The sequence below is a fragment of the Folsomia candida genome, unplaced genomic scaffold (genome assembly GCF_002217175.1).
Source record: "Folsomia candida strain VU population unplaced genomic scaffold, ASM221717v1 Fcan01_Sc004, whole genome shotgun sequence".
NCBI lineage: Eukaryota > Metazoa > Arthropoda > Collembola > Entomobryomorpha > Isotomidae > Folsomia > Folsomia candida.
In genome coordinates, this window is record NW_019091196.1 from 1,594,261 (window position 1) to 1,616,571 (window position 22,311).

The following is a 22,311-nucleotide window of genomic DNA, read 5'->3' on the forward strand; positions in this document are numbered from 1 at the left end:
GAAGAACGGAGCTGAAAATACTGCATTTTAACCAAGTATTTTGCCCGCCTCTGTGAAGTTGGAGGAGAGAGGAGTCGTTTCAACATTTCATTTCATATTTGCTTTCACCTCGCCTCACTTCACTTCACGGTCGGCACGTCGCTCCGAATTGTGCTCACATTTGCACTCTGCTTGCTTTCCATCCTCATTTCCATCCAGCCAGGCCGGAGGAGGATCCGTTTGGCTCTCGGTGGCTTCGTTTCGGTCTGCGGCTTCGTTGCGGTTTTGAATTTGGATGAAAGTTTGGATCCCATATTTGTTTAAAATTTTATTATGTTTTAGTTCAGATACAAAATTTTAAATGGAAGATGAGACGGGGCTAGTTGGATTTGGATTGAGACAAAATTTGTAGGCTTGATGGGATTCAGTTTGTTTTAGCATTCAGTTGTTTTGTTGGAATTGGAAATGAATTGTATTTCTGGGGAATGAAATTAATGCAAAGTTGGGAAAGTGAAAGGCTTGAATTATTTATAATTTGTAGTGGAGAAAGTACTGGGTGGGAGATGTCTGGGCGAATTTTAACGAATTTTAACCAAGAAAGTAAATTATTCCAATTTAACCAGTGCACAAATTGACCTGCCGAAAATTGGTGTTCACATAAGGATTCTGATTTGATTTGCTGTGTACATATATAAGCTTTCTTTAATTTCAAATAAAATGTGTCAGATTCTCTTAGAATTGATAGAACGTTTATAAACGTTTTTCTAATTATTTCTGTTTTTCACGCTTGACTTTCCGGCTATGTCGGTCTTTAGTCGAAATAGTGCCCTGATCAGAAGGAAGCGTATTAAATCAGCCATAGTGGATAAGTTTAGATATCATTAATTATGTTGCGTTTTAATGTCATTTACTTTATTCATGAAATTTTGGTTAACGAAGCAGAGACTAGATTTGTGTGGCCCTGGATCGTTTTTAAGACCTAACTTGACCGCATTGAAACATATATTTAATAAGGAATACATTTCATGAAAAGCCTCATACAGATTTATGGTACCATATTCAAATTATTAGTGACAAATCTTTACCAGCCTCATTAATACTGAATACACGATTTTGTTACCAACTTATATTAGGTGTAGATATATTTGTTAAATTTTACAAAAAATATGGCCACTTTTCAAAATGACATAAAATTGAAATTTGTAACTCAGGAAAGGTACAGACATTTCCAAGAACTAGACAAAAACAGTGTCATCTCCACTAAAAATTTATGAATTTTCTCCTCCGCCAACTTTTCTATGATGAAATCTACTCGGACACATAAGTAAAAGATAAACAATCGAAGAAAGTGGAGCTACTTTCACTTCTACTTGCGCAATTGCCACGTTTTTGTTACATAACGTAACTCATCTACTTTCACTCGAGTGAAAGTGCACATCCTTGAGCCCGGTTTGGTTTGGTTTGTCGTGAAGGCCTCGACTTTTGGACAGTTCGAGAATGAGAGTGGGCGCGGAATTGTATTGTCTCATTAAAATTTGAAGAGATTCAAAGAATTGGAATTGTGTTGCGATCGGAATGAACGAGCCGGGTTGAAGTGCACCCTTCAAATCTAATTGACACCGACAAACAGACAAGAGTGGAAAAAGAGGGGATGCAGCCAAAATAGAAAATGCTCTCTTTCGCTAAACTTGCCCAAGCCCGAGCTGGAGTAGTTGTGCAAATTATGAGTTAAAAGAAATGATTTGATTCGTAAACGGCGTAAATTTGAGAAATTTTGGAAGTAACTTGAAGATGATAACCTGTCATTCGACCAGTTTTGATTTTGACTCTTGTGTTTTTAACCCGTTGCCATAAACCCACTAAGGATAAGTAAAATGGAGAGGTATCATCTGTTTATTGCAGTTTACTTATGATACTCTGTAAAAAGTTACAAATGTCGCCTAATTTATTCAACTTGAAAAAAAAAATTACCAGATTTTCCTTCAAAATGGTTACAAAATTTCGTAAATTTTTGTAAGGTTACGGAATTTACAGATTTTACTATGTTACCAAGATATGCGTGAATTGCCTCAATATACGACAACTAACACTCTTTCCGAGAAATACTCTCAGACAGACATTTCGGTCATATAAATTCTTGATCCCACCCAAACCAAAGTCTGTGTCGAGTTTTACTTAAGGGACCGTACACAAACAATTTGTTTTTACCACAATTTAACAGTATTCAACATCCTCTCCGAACCATCCCCAACTTCGGGTGGTAAAGGAGACCCGTTTTCCGTACTTTTATGTATTTTGGAATTTGCACGAATCAAACAAGATCAAACAAGACACTTGAAGTTGCACGAGTTTAGCACGCTGTCACTTTAACTTTCACTCTCCGACATGACACACGGATGGCAAGAGGGAGATCGTCCTCCCACGCGCAATATATTTCTGGATGGCTTTTACTTTGCTAATTGCGTGAGGGAACAGCCGGAGGGAATTCGCTAATAATAAGGAATGTCGAAGGTTAATGGATTGTATGCCGTGTATTTTTAGGCATGTTAAAATTCTGCTTTAATTCGTTAAAAGCGAAATTATTCAAGCTTTTCAGATGGAATATTTTAAATAAATTTATTTCAGAAATTTATTTGTCAAAGGTTAATGGACTGTTTCCTTGCAGAGTATTTTTGGACATATTAAAATTCTGCTTTAATTCGTTAAAAGCAAAATTTATTCACAATTTTCAGATGGAATATTTGGAAATACATTTATTTTCAGGAAATTTATTTATTTATTATGCTGGCTTTATTACTTTACAAGTTTTATGCCTTACGGAAATTGATGGACCCTACCTCATAGATATAGAGTAGAGTAGATTCGGCTACTTTTGAAAAAAGCGTCTCGGCATGGAGGAGAATTTGGGGATAATTTGGGGATAACGCATGGTTGCACGGTAGCGCATGGAATGCTTAGCACGCTTGCACATCATTAAAAAATTATTATTTCACACCTGTTATTTTTTTTGGCGTTTAAATCATACGAAATTAAATAATTTAAACGCCAGAATTAAAATAAGTGGCGATAAATAATAAAATACGGAGTTTAGCAAGCTTGGTTTGTAGACACAGGCAGGGTTTAGTCGCACCTCAAAAACATTGCCGAGTTTTTAACATTGACTATATGGAAGAAGCCTGATCTATTCTACTCTATATCTATGCCCTACCTTAACTACGTTTTTTATAACTATTATGTACAAAAAAACACGATATGTCGTGCAACCTGCAAAAAGTAAAATTTTAATTGATGGATTTTTGAAATTGTCTACATTATTTTTTTTGGTTTGCTGAAAATCAAGTATTCGAAATTATTCTACACTTAAAACAATAATTCGGTAGAAGGAAATCTGTAACAGAGCAGTAATATAAGCCTGACGGACGAAATGTGGTCAACATTTTATAAAAAAGAATGGCATAATACTTTATTTCTTTTACAAATCCGTAATAAATTTAAGGAAACCTGGTGACAAGTTATTTCCTAGCACGTCTATGTCGACTTGTTAAGTACACTAGAAAAGTTACAGAATAATTTCGAATTTTTTTATAAATTTTATGGAGTTCTGTAGTTAATGAAACTGGAATAACTGAAGTGATTTTTTCATGATGTGAGACATGTTTTTGGTTCGTAAGCTGATCTTCGTAAATTTATGGACTTACGAAGGTTGAAGTGAATTGCCTCACTAAGGAGGGGAGGTTGGGTACTATCAACTCCCGGATCTCGATGTCCTTTGGATATGTTGTAGTGTCTCATGAATGTACAAGAACCCTGAAGTGGTTTGATTCCATGGCCACATTTGCGCCCGCCACACCCACTCAAAGGTGCCCAAAAATCGCTTTCACTCCAGCTTTCACTCATTCAAAACCACGCTAAAAATCCAATTTTACTCCGATTTTGAAATTTCTTTCACCATTATACTCCCAGACAGTTGTACTCTTATTTCCAACATCAAATTCCACTTTTTGAAATTTTTAGTATTTTTAAAATTTAAAATTCTGAATGAGCATTGTCGCAGTAATCAACAAAGCAAATTGTGGCTGCGAAATAATCATCAAAAAAGTTGAGTTTGATGTTGGAAATAAGAGTACAACTGTCTGGGAGTATAATGGTGAAAGAAATTTCAAAATCGGAGTAAAATTGGATTTTTGAGGTGGATTTGAGTGAGTGAAAGCTGGAGTGAAAGCGATTTTTGGGCACCTTTGAGTGGGTGTGGCGGGCGCAAATGTGGCCATGGAATCAAACCACTTCAGGGTTATTGTACATTCATGGGACACTACAACACATCCAAAGGGCATCGAGATCCGGGAGTTGATAGTACACAACCTCCCCTCCTAAATCTTTCACTTACGTCCGAAGCAAATATATAAATTGAAATTGGTTAAAATATTTCAAATAACGAAATGACCAAACTTCATTTTCTTAACGTTTCTTAACGTATGCAGAGTTTGAATTTAAATTTGTGTGTCTCAACTTTTCCGTCTTTCATATATTCAAATGGAAATTTTGTAACCTGCTGATTTTTTTAAAAATGGAGGTTTTATTGCTTCTGAAAATCGATAATTATTGTTGGGTTATATATCTTTTTTTTATTTTTAGACTAACAATTTTTCAAAACCCGCTTAACGGCGTTACTACATGCCAACTGAAATGAAAAACATGCACGGACAAAAGTATTTTTAGTTTTTTAATGAATTATATTCTTTTATTTTAATCGTATACAACAAAAAAATCAAAATTATGAACATTATTCTAAAATGTATTTGACATATAGCGTGGCATTCGAGGAGGACGAGAGGGGAAGGACGGACTGCTGCTTCTTATCCGCGAAAGGTTCTACTTCCATGAATGCTTCTCCTATAACGTCATCCGCAGTGATTGAGTCAGCATCTTTCACGACAAAGTGGAAAATCTGGATAAAAAAATGATAAAAAAATGATAAATTTCTGAAACTAAAATATCTTCTGAATTTGATCATTTGGCAAATTTGGCAAGTAAAAAAAATCTGGATAAAAAACTGATGAAAACTGATTAATTTCTGAAACTGAAACATATTTTCCAAATTTTACAATTAACATTTACTTAATCAATAAAACTGGATAAAAAATGATCAATTTCTGAAAGTAAAATGCCCACTAAATTTTATAACGAAAATTTGATACATAATAAAAACTTTGGAAAAATTATCAATTTCTTGACTAAAAAATTTAATGAAAGTTTGGTAAATAAATTTCTATTTTTTGTTTAACCCGACCTGATCCGTCCCCCTGCGAAAGTTATCAAACGTGATTGGATTTTCCCACGTGGCGCTGTCGCTATTGTCGATGGTCGGGGTTTCGAAGAATTTGAAATCTTTCCCCTCCTTCCCGTAACGAAAATAACATTTCACAAATGGATCGCTCAACCCGCCAAATTCATCCAGCGCGGGAATATTTCTAAAGGTGCGAAATTAAAAATAAAATAAAATACAATACAATTTGGATATTAATTTGTCATCCGATTTTCAACCACGAACACAATACGCCGGATGAGAATTATTAAGTAGCGTCAGCTACTTATTGTGATCGTTTTGTCCGTCCGTCAGCAGGATATCTCCAGAACGAGTCAAGATAATCAAACGCGGTTTTCGCCATTGTGCTTCTAATTTTTAGTTCTCGGTCGAGTTCGAAAATGGGGTCCATCGGACCACCCCCCACAGCGCCAGGGGGTGTGGTCCAAAATTAAATTCACGTTAATTTTCATATGGGGTATCATTTTAAAGGAAATTTCGCCACGAATTCAACGACGCCAATATTTTTGACCTTTGACCTCGTCGCCAAGGTCATGGGGTCAAAAAACACTTAATTTTCATATGGGGTATCATTTTAAAGGAAATTCCACCGCGAATTCAAAGACGTTAATATTTTTGACCTTATGACCATGAGGACGAGGTCAACGGTCAAAAGATTCATAATTTTCATATGGGGTATCATTTTAAAGGAAATTCCACCACGAATTTGAAGACGTTAATATTTTGGACCTCATGACCTTGAGTACGAGGTCGAAGGTCAAAATATTCACAATGGTCATATGGGGTGTCATTTTAGAGGAAATTTTACTGCAATTTCAAGGACGTTAATATTTTTGACCTCATGACCGTTAGGACGGGGTCATATACGGAAACGTTAAAGGAAACTTGAATCTGTCTGACGCTACTTATTTACATTCGTTTGGAGGGTTTATTTTGTTTACAAAAAATAGCGCAATTTTGGACGAAAAATAAAATTTCGGAATTGATTTGTCATCAGGTTTTCGGACCACGCTTCATTTTGCTACATAACATTTGAGAAATTTTTAAGGAAATGGATAATTTAATTGATAGAAGGAATCAAAAATGAGGCAAAACTAAATTTTGATAAGTTATGTGTAGTTGAATTGCATAATTTCGAAAACGTGTAACAGTTTAAAGCCATAAAATGAATATATGAAAACTTGGAGTAAAAAATATTGTTCAAGATTCCCAGTCCTGTTGATTGAGATCACACAATAATTTGCAAATTTCCCACAAGAAAAAAGAATTGGAAATGTAAACTTCCTAAGTTAAAAAAATTATCGCTTTCTCCAATAAATTTGTAACTAAATTGTAAATTTGTAACTAATGTGTCGCAAGCTAAAACTTTTCTTAGCTTGGAAAATAATACGCTATTCAGTCGTAAACTTATTGTTACCGCGTGGTAATAAATTAAGGTTACCAACGCGGTGACAATTTTGTCCCCAACTTATTTTTTAGTAGAATAATTACTTGAGAGCAAGGGAAAACCGGAAAGGCGCCGTATTTTGGATCACGATAGATCCAGATTTTGATCCTTTGAGCGGAACGGTAAGTTGCTGACCGTGTTCCATGTACTCGTCCAAGTCGATGAAGGCTTCGCCCACAACATCGTCGGGATTGATGGGATCATGATCTCTCACTTCTACCCAAATTTTCTAATAAAATGAAATAAAAATAAATTATTTATATAAAATGAAAATAAAATAAAATAAAAGCAAATATAAAATTTCAAAATTTAGTCGGGAAAATAAATTATTTAGATGGAATAACTCCGGCATAGATTTTTAATCTCACTTTGTCCCTGTTCAATTCCTTGAAAATGCATTTTTTCTAGATTAGCGTCAATTTCATGAATTTTGAGATAAATCCAACGTTTCATACTTTCATGCAGCGTTGATTTTTGATTGTCGGAATTTTTGGTATGTACTACAAATTTATGGATTTTAGACAATGTTACCAAGGCCTGCCTGAGTTACGTCATGGTTTGCAAAAATTGTGCCTATTTCATCTGCGCAAACTGTATATAAAATATTAATATTTACGTAGTTTGCGTTAATCTGCCGTTGACGCGTAAAAATTTAAAAAGCGTAAACCCTAAAATGCAGTCCAGGTAATATTATACTAAAGAGTTTTGAGTATTTCAGAAACAAATACATACATCAAAAAAATTGTGGGAAATTTTTCCCAAAACAAGCTCTTGCTAAAACTGTACAAAGTTAACGCGAAATTACAGGAGTATGAAGTCGGGAAGTAAAAATTTGTGGTGGTCATATGACTCAATTTAATTTCTAGATGACCATGTCATGAATGTGCAATAAACAAATCAGAAAAAGAATAAAATTGTTGTTCGTAATTTTTAAGGAACTGTCCCGAAATGAGGATGAAATTTCGAGGAAATATTTTGAAGAAATTGTACGGTCGAAATTACGATAAAATTAATTGTTAACTTTCTTTGTATGCAACATAATTTCTTCAAAAAGTTTAACAAAATTGTGCCGAAATGAGGTCTAAGTTTCGAGGAAATTTTAGTTCTGGAAATACGATTGAAGTTACGAGAATATATTTAGAAAAAAGATTTGTGGTCGAAATTACGAGGAAATTAATTCTTACTTAAGTTTCTACATGGATGACATACCGGCAGTTACAATTTCTTCGTAATTTTGAAGAAATTGTACTGAAATGAGGTCGAAATTTTGAGGAAGTTAAATGCTAATTTTGTTTAATGTTTAGATGACGTGTCCGTACTCCAAATTTCTTCATAATTTTCAACAAATTGTGGTCAAATCAGAAAATTAAAAACCAGAAATTACCAGGAAATTACCTGATTAAGTCCTTTGATATATTGCACTTTAAAAACTTTGACCCATTGTGGATTCGCTTCATTCACAATGGTTTCAGAATCTCCCACTTTGTCGAGATCCTTCCCCTGCTTTTGCGAATATTGGGGCACAGATCCGAAATGGACTCGAACGTAGGGATCTGCCACGCCATGGTTGGCATCGTGAGACTCAAGATTTCTGACAATTTGAAAAAATAAATTATGAAAATAAAAATAACAAAATTTGAATGAAGCAATTAATAAACTACAAAAAATTATGCAAAAAACTCGCAAAATAAATACAGCAAAAATAACAAAAACAAAATTTAAATGCACCTCGCTCGTGTTTTAATAATAAACTGTACAAATTTTGGGAAATGATTTTGCAAAAAATCGCAAAATCGTGGGACAATAAACAATAACAGAATTTGAATGAATAAAATAATTCGTTCGTGTTTTGAATATTAACCTGTTTAAATTCTGTGGCAGAATAACAATTTGCAAAATAAAAATTGGCTATTAAACTGTGCTGTTTGCAAAGTTACAAATACCTGAGTAAATAAATCTAAACTCGAAAAATAAGCTTTTGCAAGGAACTTTTAAGTTTTGAAGTCTTATGAAAAAATATGTATTCAAATTTTACAGGAAATTGGATCTGCTAATTGCTGTTTAAGTATCAAATTTTAAATTAAAAATCAAGGTTAATTATTAATCGGTATGTCAGGTATTTTATATAAAATACCTGTTTTTTTATTCCATGAACAAATATATAATTTTTCCTTATTATAGCTCACCCTTTCAATAAATTTTTAAATCTTCATTTAAAAAAAACCAGATGAACACGTTTCAAAATAACCATTTGGAGACATGGCAGATAAAGTAAAGTTGAGACGAAAAAAATTAAAGTTCAAACCCGCATGCCATAGACCCTTAATTTCGGACATGGATTACTAGATTCCCTTACTTTAGTAGCGGAATCTATATCCTGTGAATTTCGGATAAAAATCAAATAACTACCATCCGCCTACAGGACTTTAAACTAAATAAAATTTAGTCTTTTTTCATAACCGACGTGGAAGTTCTTCTAAGCCGGATTTGATTTGAATTGATCTATTGATTACAAAATAATCTTGTGTCTTGTAGAAAAATTAACATGTGTTTTTACTGAAAATGGAGGTCTCCCAACGTATGATCACAGATTTAGGCCAAACTACTGCCAATCGATCACAAGTTTAATCAGTGTGAAATTTGCAAGAGGCACTATCTGCCAAGTTTGATGCGGTAATATTAGAACAAGAGGAGAAAACGCACAGTTAATTTGAAAAGTGTACAATTTGTCTACCTTGGGGCGCGTTTAATCCTTTTTTATGGAAAAATCTCTGCCAAACCTGCGCAGATAGTGGAATTTGCAAATTTCATACTGATTAAATTTGAAAACTGTGAGCATACGTTGGGAGACCTCCATTGTGAATAAGCATAAAAGTGCAATATCTACAATTGTGTTTAAATTTAAATTTAAAAAGTGTGTAGTCACAAAAAGCTATAAGTATTTCAAAATTTGTATATATATATATCGAGCGTAAGTTCAAAAAGTGAATGCAATGCTTCTTAAGAGACAAACTTTTGACGTAATTTTTTGCATGTTTCTTGCAAGTAAAATTAGGGGATTAATGACTTTTACGTTAATTTAACCTTTATTTTAATAGAGTTATGGATGGTTGTGACATAAAAACGATGTCAAACAACCACCCCCAACTGTTTTGCACTTTTAAAAATGTCAATCATGATTTTATTTCTGATCGTCACCAAAATCTTCCAATTTGCAAATTTCTCACCTCGCGGACAGCACGAAGTACAAATTCTGTGCTAATTCCTCCCTTAATTGTCTCGATTGGGAAGCTGTTTCATATTTAGCTCCCCTTTGTGGGGACGAATATACGGATAAAAATCCCACACAAAGTAACCCAACTAACTTCCACATGATATTTAGTTTCACTTCAAAATTTGCAAAAGAAATTGCACAAATTGACACAAACAGAACTTCAGCAAATTTGCGACCAAATTTTGCACAGATTGGCACAAAACAAACTAAGTAACCACAATCTAATCTTGTCTCTTAGTCTTTATGCGCAAGATTTAACTGCGTGACTCAATTCGCCAGAAATGTTTACGTAAAGTGCTCAGAGGTCGTATAAGTAGTGGAAATTTGCATATTTATGGTGCATCTAAAGTGACGCTTGTTTTGCATACTTGTCCTAAGTTTGCGTCTTCATTGTCACCACTTTTTTTGCCACTGTGTTCTTCAAGATTAACCAGTTCTGCTGAGGGAGCAGTGAGTCACACCTGGCAGTAAAAAAATATGTGTATCTTGGTCACTAACAACCAGCCAGCGTCGAACGTGACTAATGTAACAAATAAATACAAAACTGGAGAGATGACGTAATGAAAAAAATTAGCGAACAATTAGCAGTATTTTTTGCATCTGTGTAATAATACAGGAGTCGTAGAGGTGCTAAAGAAGTACACATAATTTTATGGAGCTGGAAAAGCATGATGTATTTTATGTAAGAACTTTTATTTTATTTTACATTTAGGAAATCAGCAAATGTTTTGTGATACGTGGTAATCAAGAACATTATTTAGAAATATATACGCATGGGGCACAAATTTTCAAAAATAAATGTACCGGTTTAAGAAATTGTGGTAATAAAAAATGTGTTACACATATTTAAAGATATAGCTCGTCCGTGTCAAATCGATAAGTGTCATATTCGCCAATATGACCATCCAACAATTCCTATGTTACCGACATTTATGACAAATATGACAACAACGACGAATGTCAATTTGCCAGTGACATGTCATAACGCTACATCCCTACTTGCCCATGAGAATTGTACCTAATGCTATATAAATTCATGATTAGTCATGCGAAGAATATATCTCACTGTTAATACACAATTAAATAATCGGTTTCTTTGAAAATGGGCGTGAACGTCTCACATAAATTTATGAATTTTGCAAATTTTTTAATAAAACTTGAAGAAACTAAGTATGTAATATGGGGGCTAAATAATTATGACATGCGTAACGTTTTGTTATTTTTTGCTGTTTGTGCAAATTTTTCGCACAATAAAAACCTCACCGTCAGCCTGGCGAGTTTATTTATCATCTAAAAATCTATTGTTGTTTGTTCCAGTGCCGAGTTTCATTAATCTTGTACTCGACACGCAATTTTATGTGGAAATAAACCGAATCGTGGATGGGGCACGGAATGCGAATAACGTTTACATTTCACATTGGTTCATATTAGCGAAATGAAAATTAAATTTGATGAGAACGTTCATTTGTGCTGTTTGTTTTTAGAGGCACTTTTATTTTACTTAGGGCCCCCGTTCATACCGTTGAAAAGCCAATAATAATAATAATAAGTCTTTATTGTCAAAAGGTAACAACGTGATAAAATGCTGATTTCCAACCATTGACATTTAACTAAATACTTAATTAGTAGTATATTTAATTTCAAGCTTAAGATTAACATCTCCTTTTTAAAATATACGCCGTCAACTTGAATTTGAAGACATCAAGATTTTTTTCATCTTTAATTTCATTTGGTAGTTCATTCCAAAATTTTATTAACCTATATTTAACACTTTTTTCAAAGAGCACAGTTTTGTGTGGTGGAATAACGAAACAATTTGTGGACCTTGTTTCATGAACCGATCCATGAATAGTAACAAAATTTTGAAGTAATTTAGGAATATATATTTTATAATCATTTGTAAAACTTTTAGCAAAAAGGGAAAGATAGTAGTTTGGGTACTCATCTAACTTAAATAAATTAAACATTTCATATAATACATTTATGTTAACAATACGTGGAGAAACCCAAGATCTGAGACAGTTATTTACGACTTTTTGGACGCGTGTTAAAGTGGTACTGGAAGATCCAGCCCATATTTGAATACCATATTCAAGACAAGACATTACAATTGCGTTGAAGATTAGATGAAACTTATAGGTAGGAATTTTCCTTTTGAGTTTCAGCAGATAATGAATACGAGGTGTAATTTTGTTAATAATTTTATCTGCATGCACGTCGAACCTTAACTCCTCATCTAACCAGACCCCTAAATATTTAAATTCAGAGACCCTGGTTATTTCAAAATTTACCGTTTTTATTGAATCCAAATGGGGTATTTTTTTCGTGCGACTATTTCTAAAAATCATAAAATGGGACTTAGTCCAGTTTATTTTCATGCAGTTTAAGTTACACCATGCATGCAGGATTTCAATCCTTTCAATTGCTATTTTTTGAAGTGTGTCAAAGTTTTTATGGGACACTAATGACGAAATATCATCAGCAAATACATCCTTGTGACCTTCAAGTTGGTCAAGGCCGTCGTTTACATATAAATTAAATAGAATTGGTCCAATTTTTGACCCTTGGGGGACAGATGCATATATAGGGAAAGAGTCAGATATAAAGTTCCCTAGTTTAATTTTAATGTGTCTGTTTTTCAGGTAATCCGAAATTATGACTATAAGGTATTCTGGGAAATGATAAATGTGACGCAATTTATCAATTAAAAGCTTGTGGGATATCGAATCAAAAGCACGAACCAAGTCAAAATATAAAACTAGTGTGTAATTGCGTTTTTCAAGTGTGTCATAAATTTTTTGAGTCAAATGAGTTAGTGCATGGAACGTAGAGTGCTTACTTCTGAACCCAAATTGTGATTCTGAAATAAGTTTTTTTTTCGTGCATATTGTTGTGATTCTAAATGTTAATATGTGTTCATAAACCTTACTGAAAAACGGTAGAACTGATATCGGACGGTAACAGTTCGGATCCGTTTTTGTGCCCCCAACTTTAAAGAGTGGAGTGACTAAAGCTGTTTTCCATTGAGATGGAAACCTCCCCATGTGTAAACTATTATTAAATAGAACTGAAAGTATAGCAATAATGCAACAAGCTAAACTGGTGGATATACGAAAATTTGTACAACTACAAGGCTTAGGGTTCGGGATCATCTTATAAAAATGGCTTACGAATCTATTGAGGCAATTTACGCAGTCCTTCGTAAAATACATAAATTTTGTAAGTGATTTTAAAAACTAAATAAAAAGCCGTTCTTGCCTTTATCTGAACTTACAAAATATAAAAGAAACCCAAAAAAGGATAGCTTAGATGAGGCTAAGAAGTGCGATAAAAAGTACTTAATAAATTTCTTCTCCAGTCAAGGATACAGAATTTTAATATTTCCAGCATCAGCGCCCCATTTATTTCATTTTAAACTGACTAAATTGCATAAGCGACATGTTTATGTATATATATTACAAAGGAAAAGAGTCGACTGTATTTGGTCAGACCTGTATATCATGTATCAACTTTCTGCGTATTTGCAAACATTCAAAAAAAATTAGGAACAATTAACACAAGATTTTAAAAATTATCTCTGCATCATATTTGAGATTTTATGCATATATGAATGTTCATGGTAGTGAAATGGGGCGCTGATGCTGGAAATATTAAAATTCTGTATCCTTGACTGGAGAAGAAATTTATTAAGTACTTTTTATCGCACTTCTTAGCCTCATCTAAGCTATCCTTTTTTGGGTTTCTTTTATTTATTATTTTTATTTGTATTGAAAAGTTCTAATATTCCAAAAATCAGACTGGGTACATTTCCGACAACTTTTTCCCAAACAATTCAGAGACTGACAATTCAGAGACTTCATCATCATTTTTTAAGAGACCCATGCGTCGTCTAGATACTAAATTTCAAGCAATCGTGTTCTGAATTGAAAAGTTGCTGGGCCGACCTTAGTAACTCAACTTTAGGCGGCGGTGGGAGTGGTCAAATTTCACCACCATCAAAACTTTTTAAGTTTTAAACCGATTAGTAAAATTTTAATTTTGTATTTTTATATAAAATATGTATCAACGTTTTATCCGTGTACATTTTTCATACATGCCTTAATATTTTTCTAATCTCCAAAAAACACACTTTTGGTGAGGTTTTTATTGAATATCTTACAAACCGTTGGATGATTCAGGCGGCCAAATCAGGGCTATACTCGATATAACCATAATTAACTCTGGCCAAAATGTCATTAAAATCGGTTGGAAATCAACGGAGATCTGAAAAAATTAAGCTTTTCAAAACTGTAGTGAATGCTTACTTAGATGATTTTTTTTCGATATAGTAACTATGGCCTCATCTAAGAAAAAAGTGCAAATTTTTGTAATTGAAATTTGAAACTTATTTTAGAACGTTTTCATTTTTTAATACAAATTCCTAGCTAAAACTAATGTAGGTATGTTCAAAATTAGAAAATTTGGTATTTGCAAAATGGGGTTTCGAAATTGTGTAGTGTTTCGAAATTTGTTAGGGTTAGATACCCTTTCTAGGATTATAAACCACTGATATTTATACACACGCTATGCAGATGCGATGTTTGTGGCAACAAAGTTAGTGTTCTGAATTACGTGCAAGCAATTTCGCAAATTATTTTACAAACTTTTACAATATCACCTTGTAAGTTTATCATGAATTTGTAGTCGTTCGCTTTTTAAATTTATGTAAACCATGTCAACCTTAATTAATATTCGCGTGCCAAAATATTTGGTGGATAAAATAAAACTTGGCGAAATAAATTTCGCACATTTCTTCCTACGAAACCCTGGTCGTACCCAAGATGAGGAGAAGGATCCCATAAAAGTGAAAGCCGCTCCTAAAAAACCTTCATCTTTCCTTTTGTATATCGCTCCCCAAAAACGGCGTGGCTGTTTTAGCTTAGCCACGTCGCCATAATACTAAACAATGGGTCGGCATAAATAAGGAAAGTGGTGGGAGAAAGGCAGCGAGAGAAAGCAGGGACAGAAAAACAATGGCGAAAAGAAGAGGAACAAAAGCTGGGATGAAATTCATAAAGGAAACGACAACACAATAATAATCCTCCAAAGTCGACTTTATCGTTATCTCTGCCGCATTTCGATGGGTTTTGGGTGGAGGAAGGGAAACATTGAATACTTTATTTATGGAGGGTGTTCACGCTAGGTTTGTAAACTCTGCAAAAAATGTGGAATGAGTTGTTTTTGGGTAAAGGGTTTTTTTATGAAATATGCTTATTTTCTTTAGGATATTCAGTTAAAAATCTGGTAGAGTCAGATATATACTTCGTACTGGTATTGATTTATCAATAATTTATTACCGGATTGGTAGAAGTTTGTAAATTTTTCACTACTACAAAATTACTACACGGTAATGCCCATTCTTACCTTGAAGGACTGTTTACAATTAAGCAACGTATGTAATTTTAATTTAAGAATGGAATGGTACCAGTGTTTGAGATATTTCGACCTCAATTACAAAATTAACTAATATTCTAATTATTTTTCTGCAATCAAAGGTAGCTTCACTTATTTCTTCCAGCTTAAGGTTTACTGCATTGCGAAATGATTAAATTAATCGTAAATGGATTGGATTGGATGAATCGTAAATGGATAAATCAGACAACAACACACATAAAAATATGTTATTGTACGTAAAATAAATTAAAAATCACTTCTCACCCGATTAATTCAACACCTTTTGCACAAACGAAAAGTTGAACCTTTCCTTCCAATTGGGTAATTTGAATATTAGTTAATTTTGTAATTGACGTAGAAATCTTAAAAAAATAATTTGCAAGAAATTCCTCATTTTCAGATTTGCCATTGCCATAAACGGTCAAATTAGAGTTCTAAAGTTAAAAATTTACTAACAACAATTTGCAAATCAAATGTAGTTCATTAAATTTATTTGACCAAAATACATCACAAATTAAATTTTAATGATAGCAACCATTTGACTCGTTAGTCTAATTCTAATTCTTCTAATCTGTCCAATCGAAATTTTACAAAATTGTACAAAATCGACTAATTTTTGTAATTTTGTAAAAAATTCTAAATTTGCTAATCCGTGGTTTGTCGTTGCGATTCGCAACCTGCGAATCCCAGAAACGTTTATTTTTGAACGTTGAATTTTTATACTCTTTACCCGGTCTGCTTCTTTTTCATCATAATTTGAAATTCAAGATACATGGAAAAACACGCGAAAACCATTAAACAACTGACACGGGCGAGACGCATCATAATTCTGCTTTCTTGCAACATTCCTTTCCTACTTTCACCAGCTTTCTCCGCACCCACACGAACCGCAAAGTGAGAGCGTGTAAAGAGTGGGAGAAACCGTAATAAACATCTTTCTTTGAGAGTGACGTGACGCTTTTGCGAGTTTCGAGTTTCTGTGCTCATCTGTCTGCACCATTGTTGTCGTGTCTCTCGTAGTGCTGAATAATCCTCTTAAAGAGTGAAAGTCGGTGTGAAGATGGTATTCGTCGTCGCAGCACCACTTTCACGCTCCACTTTGGTCTCCGTCCTCATTTCGGAGCGACAAACATAAACATAAACAAACACGTCGACACGAGGAGAAAGTTCAAGTTATATTTTGATGTGGTGTGATGTGATGTTGGCTTTACGGGGTTGAGAAAAATAGTCACAAATTGAATATTCTTTATGACATATAACCGCTACATTGCTAGATTGGTTTTTCCGTTGTAACACGTTAAGTTAGAGCAGGTCTGGAGGAGTTATTTACCCATCCTCCCCCCAAGCAGCCCATATAGCACAACGGTCTTCGCGGCAAGCCACCAAGTTTTGGGGTCCTGGTTCGAACCCCGGTAGGGGCATATATCCTCGTTTGCATTTTTCTTGATTTTGTAGACCATTTTTTAAGTGGGGGTTTCATAACTTTGACATATGATGACCTGGTGACTATGTGCACCGAAACCGAATTATCCTAATATTTTACACCTGTTCATTCTATTTTGGCGTTCAAATTCTTAAATTTGGATAGTTGAATGATTTTCACGCCAAACTAAAATAAACTGGTGTTAAATAATAGGATAATTCGGATGATTCGGGTAATATAATCGAAGTAAATTAGCCGAATCATCCGAATTATCCTATTATTTAACACTAGTTTATTTTAGTTTGGCGTGAAAATCATTCAACTATCCAAATTTAAGAATTTGAACGCCAAAATAAAATGAAGTGGTGTAAAATAATAGGATAAGTCGGCTTCGGTGCACATGGTCACCAGGTCATCATTGGTCAAAGTTATGAAACCCGCACTAATAAAACGGTCTGCAAAATCAAGAAAAATGCAAACCAAGATAAATGCCCCGATTGGGGTTCGAACCCAAGACCCCAAAAATTGGAGACTTGGCGCGAAGACCGCTGTGCTAAATGGGCTGCTTAGGGGGAGGATGGTAAATAACTCCTCCAGACCTGCTCTAACTTAACGTGTTACAACGGAAAAACCAATCTAGCAATGTAGCGGTAATACGGGAAATTTTTAAAATTTTAACGTGTTGAAACGAAATTCTTGCTAATTGTTTACAATCTTTGGAATAACTCTATCCTTAATTCGATATTAAACACGTTTATTATTTTCTTAGATAGTTGTGAATGGATTCGAATGTATATAAAAGTGTTAAGAAAAACTTGTACGTTCAATATTTTCTGGGTAAACGGGAAAAGTTTAGAATTTAGAAAACTTTAAAAACTTATGAAACCGAAATTCATACTTATATATTAATAACTTTACAATAACTCTGTAGTTGATTACTGATCTTGGTCTTTAAACCGATTATTATTTTTTTATTTAGATAGTTGTCCATGACGTTGAACTTTTCAACTTATTCAAAACTTAAAAAACTTATTCAAAATATATTTCAAAATAAAAATGAGTATCATACTGTGCAACTTGTACAATTTTTTTTATTTTGAGTAATTTCACCTCTTTAAGCTAAAAAATAAGCCTCGATGCCAGAAATTTAAGATTTTGAATAATTTGTAACAATAGACGTGCATTTTTTGGTTTCTTGTCGGGTTCAATTTAACTGTGCGATTGTATTTAACTTGAAATAATTTTGTATTACAATCTTATCTAATTCAGGACCCAGCAAAATTGAGTATGAAAATTTCACATACAAAGACAGTAAGACACTGATATTTGTTTAGTTTAAAAATCCTGTACTTCGACGCCAGAAATTAGAAGTTTTGATTAATTGTAAATTTATTGGGAGATTAGATTGCTTGTGAGCTGCATTAATCAATTATGCGATTGTAATTTAACTACAAACAATTATTGTTAATACAATTTTCTCTAAATGCAACGAAGTTCAATGCGGAAACCTCATATACTACACAGAAAGTAGAAACACTGCTCTTTCCCACTTTCACCACTGTATTTTCTCCTCCACTTTCTCGTCTGGGTCGGAATAAGCAATACTATTTCATCTTCCACACTTTCCCGTCTGCACTTTATTATTAGTTTATTACACGCCACGACAGCCACATTTTACTTCTCTGCACACAAAAAGCCCTTTTCTTACTTGGTTCGTGTCTCACTTTATTTTCATTTTTATAAACTCAAACTCGTCTTGGAAACTTTAATCCCAGAGTTGTTTTTACTTTCAGGCCGAGAAACGTGACTTTTTTAAGATGTGATGTTTTTCTATAATAGCTTTTCGTCGTACTAATTCTAAAAAGAGATAAGTGCAGTCGCTCCTTTATTTTAAATCCAGCTAAGTGCAGTCGACGGTTAATTTTACAAGCAGCTAAGTGCAGTCAGTGTTTAATTTTAAAACCAGCTATGTGCACAATAAAAACTCGTAAAAACAGCTAACTGCAAGTCCAAAATTATAGGAGTTAACAATTGATTAAAACCGTACTGTAAACCGAAATCTGAATATTTGGGCCGATAAGGCTAGCTCCAACAGAATATTCGAAGTTTTAAAGCCACTCCCTCAGTGGGTGTGGTTTTCGTCGCCTATACTAAATGAAATAAAACATGGCATGCAATATGTCTTTTTTCTCAGGCAGATGAGGCAATCCTGATAGAATATTCAAAATTTAAAAGCCACATCCTCAGGGGGTGTGGTCCTGCCGCCTATATGAAGCTAACGAAACTTCTAGCATGTAACATTTGTGTTCCACCCAGATGACGCTATTCCGACAGAATATTTGAAATTAAACCCCCCTCTTAGAGGTCGTGGCCCTAACTAAGTAAAACTGGGGTTCAATATGTCATCTTTCTCAACCTTGTGGGACAATCGTGGAGTAACTATAACTGCTTTCCAAATTTAAAAATCACATTATTTTTTCTAGGTACTGACGTATTTTTAAGAGTTGGTTCCGCGAATGTCACATTGAACATAAAATACCTATAGGGGTGGGCGTGGTTTTAGCATTGGCCATATTTACGTAACCTAAGGAAGCATGTCGAAACACCGTACGACCGAAATTTCATGCTGTGTTATGTTTAGTTTAACAGGGGGGCAAAAATTAAAAGCCACACCCCCTGAGGGTGTGGCTTTTAAATTTTGAATATTCTGTCAGGATTGCCTCGTCTGCCTGAGAAAAAGACATATTGCATGCCATGTTTTATTTCATTTAGTATAGGCGACGAAAACCACACCCACTGAGGGAGTGGCTTTAAAACTTCGAATATTCTGTTGGAGCTAGCCTTATCGGCCCAAATATTCAGATTTCGGTTTACAGTACGGTTTTAATCAATTGTTAACTCCTATAATTTTGGACTTGCAGTTAGCTGTTTTTACGAGTTTTTATTGTGCACATAGCTGGTTTTAAAATTAAACATTGACTGCACTTAGCTGCTTGTAAAATTAACCGTCGACTGCACTTAGCTGGATTTAAAATAAAGGAGCGACTGCAGTTATCTCTTTTTAGAATTAGTACGACGTTTTATTATTTGACGAGTTTTAAGTAATGTCGCGATAATTATTTAACTTTGCGAGGGATTATAAAAACTCGTGTTTTCGAGTTGGGAAAAAGATTGAAATTAATGTTCACAATTATTTTATAGTTTTTGTTACAATTATTGCGTTATTATTTTGTTACAATTATTTTTCTCCAAAAATAATTGCATTTTGCTCTGAAAATAATTGTTGGGTGACGATTCCTCGTACCTTTTTGGACTTGCCGCTCCTCAAATTTGTCAAATATTTGCGATTTTAAGAAACATCGCCACTATAAAAAATTCTAATTTTTTTATCCAATGTTCTTCATTGGTTGACTGGTAATTTGAGACAATAAAATTTTTTATTAGGAATTTATTCAATTTATGAAAAATAAAAGAAAAATCGTGGGTTCCGGGGAATCGTAACTTTTGCGTAAGAGGGTACCGGGGAATCGAAGCCCGCTAAATCCTGCGACAAGTGGGTTCCGTTTCCCTGTAACTTGCATAACTAAAACGACCAGGGAATCGGAACTTTTGGGTGACGTTTCCCAGGTACTAAGTTCCAATTCCCCGGCACTTGAACCAGACTGTTTGTGCAAAAAATCAACTTCAGAAATGTATTGAATTTGAATCGCTAACAAGAAACATTGTAATATTTATGAAATAGAATTAACAATGCCGCCATAAAGGTTCTGCCTAAGATTTTAAAATCTTGCTCAATGTAATTTTTTATGAGTAAAAATAGGTACCATTTTTATTCAATTTTTATATAATAATTAAAAATGTAAAATTCCTCAAAATTAGGTCAACGTGTTGGCGACCTTTCTTAAAGGAAATTGTCACTTCTCGCATAAATGAAACGGAATGACGTTTCCTTTCCTCCACCAGCCGCCAAACGGTCACATATCACGCCGTAAGTGAAAGGACGGGAGAAAGTAAAACAATAAAATTCAACTACAAAGTAAATAAGTACGGCAAAAAAAGTGAAAAAAAGTTTTATAACGCTTTTAAACTTTGCTCATTGTTTGTGGGCGAAGGAGAAAGTAAAATTGAAAACGAGGCAGTACTTTCTCCTCCGAAAGTTGTGTAAGAAAACGTCACTAAATAATATGGAATATTGCAAATTTCCTTGAATGTAAAAATTTAGTTAAAAATTTAGTAACTTTATATGATAACCTAAATATGAACTGATTTAGTCTTGCCAGACTTAAAAGTTTATAAAATTATTAGATTTCGCATCGATCAGCATATGGACTGTCCGGTGAAGTTAAGTGTCAAGCTAGTTTGACCTGCAGCAAATGAACGCATGAATCAAATCCAAAGAAACTTTGGTGGAATACGAACGATGAACATACCAAAGTTTTTCAACCCTTCAGTGGTTCAGATACCCCCTCCGTACCGGTGGAGAGACAACTTTGTCGAGGACCCCTCACGAGCCCTTTGCCACTCGTTTTACTGATGCATATGACTCCTTAACTCGCCGAAATTTTTTGAAATTATTTGGAGTCCTTTTTTCATGAGAGTATTATTTCTCAATTTATGCCCAAAATCTTTCACTGGGTCGACACTGAGGTACTTTTGGGGTGCTGTCTTTCTTATCGACGAAATCAACTTTTTTTCCTCGAAAATACTCTGTCACTATTTTGGTGCTATGACACGTAGCCATGTCGGGCCATCTTCATTGGAAATTTTGCTTGGTTTTGAATTTATATTTCGAACAAACGTCATTTTTACTTCTACGTGAGTAGAACTTTACAGGATTGACGATTCGAGGTCAACGGAGCAGTAGTTCTCATCATCCATGACAAGAAACTTCTGGGAGCCTATTTTAACATTTTCTCAACAAGTTTTCCAAAAATTGTTTTAGATATGTCTTTTTTATCTTCGTTGTATTTTGGCGCGGTTTTAGTGTTGCAAGTTTTGAAGCCTATCTTATTGGCCTTGATTTTGGGACGTTAGGTTTTTGAAATTTTTAGTCGTCTGGGCGCAACCCTCACGGATCTGTTGGGATTTTTTCAGAAAAACTTTTTCACGTTTCTGGTCAGTATTTTGGTCCTCTGGCGGACAGGTCGACAAGGCCAAATTTTAAATTTTGCATTTTTACGATCCTTAGATATGTCTAGTGTGTGATTAATTTTGTCGGGTGCATCCCTTGACGGATAAAGTGGTCACGAGCCGAAATTAATACGTGTAGGTCACTTCGATCGTCATTTCCATTAAATGCGGTTCAATCAAGGATTGTGCTCCTAAGTGCGATTTGAAGTGAACTTAACTAACATTTCTCGAAGCAGGAAACAGGAATTGCATAAATTATGCAAAATAAAAAAAATTGTAGAACGAAAGGTTCAAGTGAA

General features: G+C 34.2%; 2 protein-coding genes across 2 annotated transcripts in view; both read right to left on the minus strand.

The window, feature by feature from the left end:
- LOC110848263 (Down syndrome cell adhesion molecule-like protein Dscam2) overlaps positions 1 to 22,311 on the minus strand; it is a 136,820-nt gene that overhangs the window by 110,188 nt on the left and 4,321 nt on the right. The window lies entirely within an intron of this gene.
- On the minus strand, positions 4,692 to 10,316 carry LOC110848603. Its single transcript, XM_022095851.2, has 5 exons — positions 9,980 to 10,316; positions 8,148 to 8,343; positions 6,797 to 6,981; positions 5,270 to 5,450; positions 4,692 to 4,927 (listed from the first exon to the last, which is right to left on the minus strand). The coding sequence occupies exons 1-5, from the start codon at positions 10,123 to 10,125 to the stop codon at positions 4,763 to 4,765; spliced, it is 873 nt and encodes a 290-aa protein (XP_021951543.1). The 5' UTR covers positions 10,126 to 10,316; the 3' UTR covers positions 4,692 to 4,762.

Coding starts and splice junctions, on each gene's coding strand:
- LOC110848603 (XM_022095851.2), bottom strand. CDS start 10,125: ATGTGGAAGTTAGTTGGGTTACTTTGTGTGGGATTTTTATCCGTATAT. Junction 8,344..9,979: donor TACTTCGTGCTGTCCGCGAG/GTGAGAAATTTG, acceptor TCAAATTGTCAG/AAATCTTGAGTCTCACGATG. Junction 6,982..8,147: donor ATATCAAAGGACTTAATCAG/GTAATTTCCTGG, acceptor TCATTTTATTAG/AAAATTTGGGTAGAAGTGAG.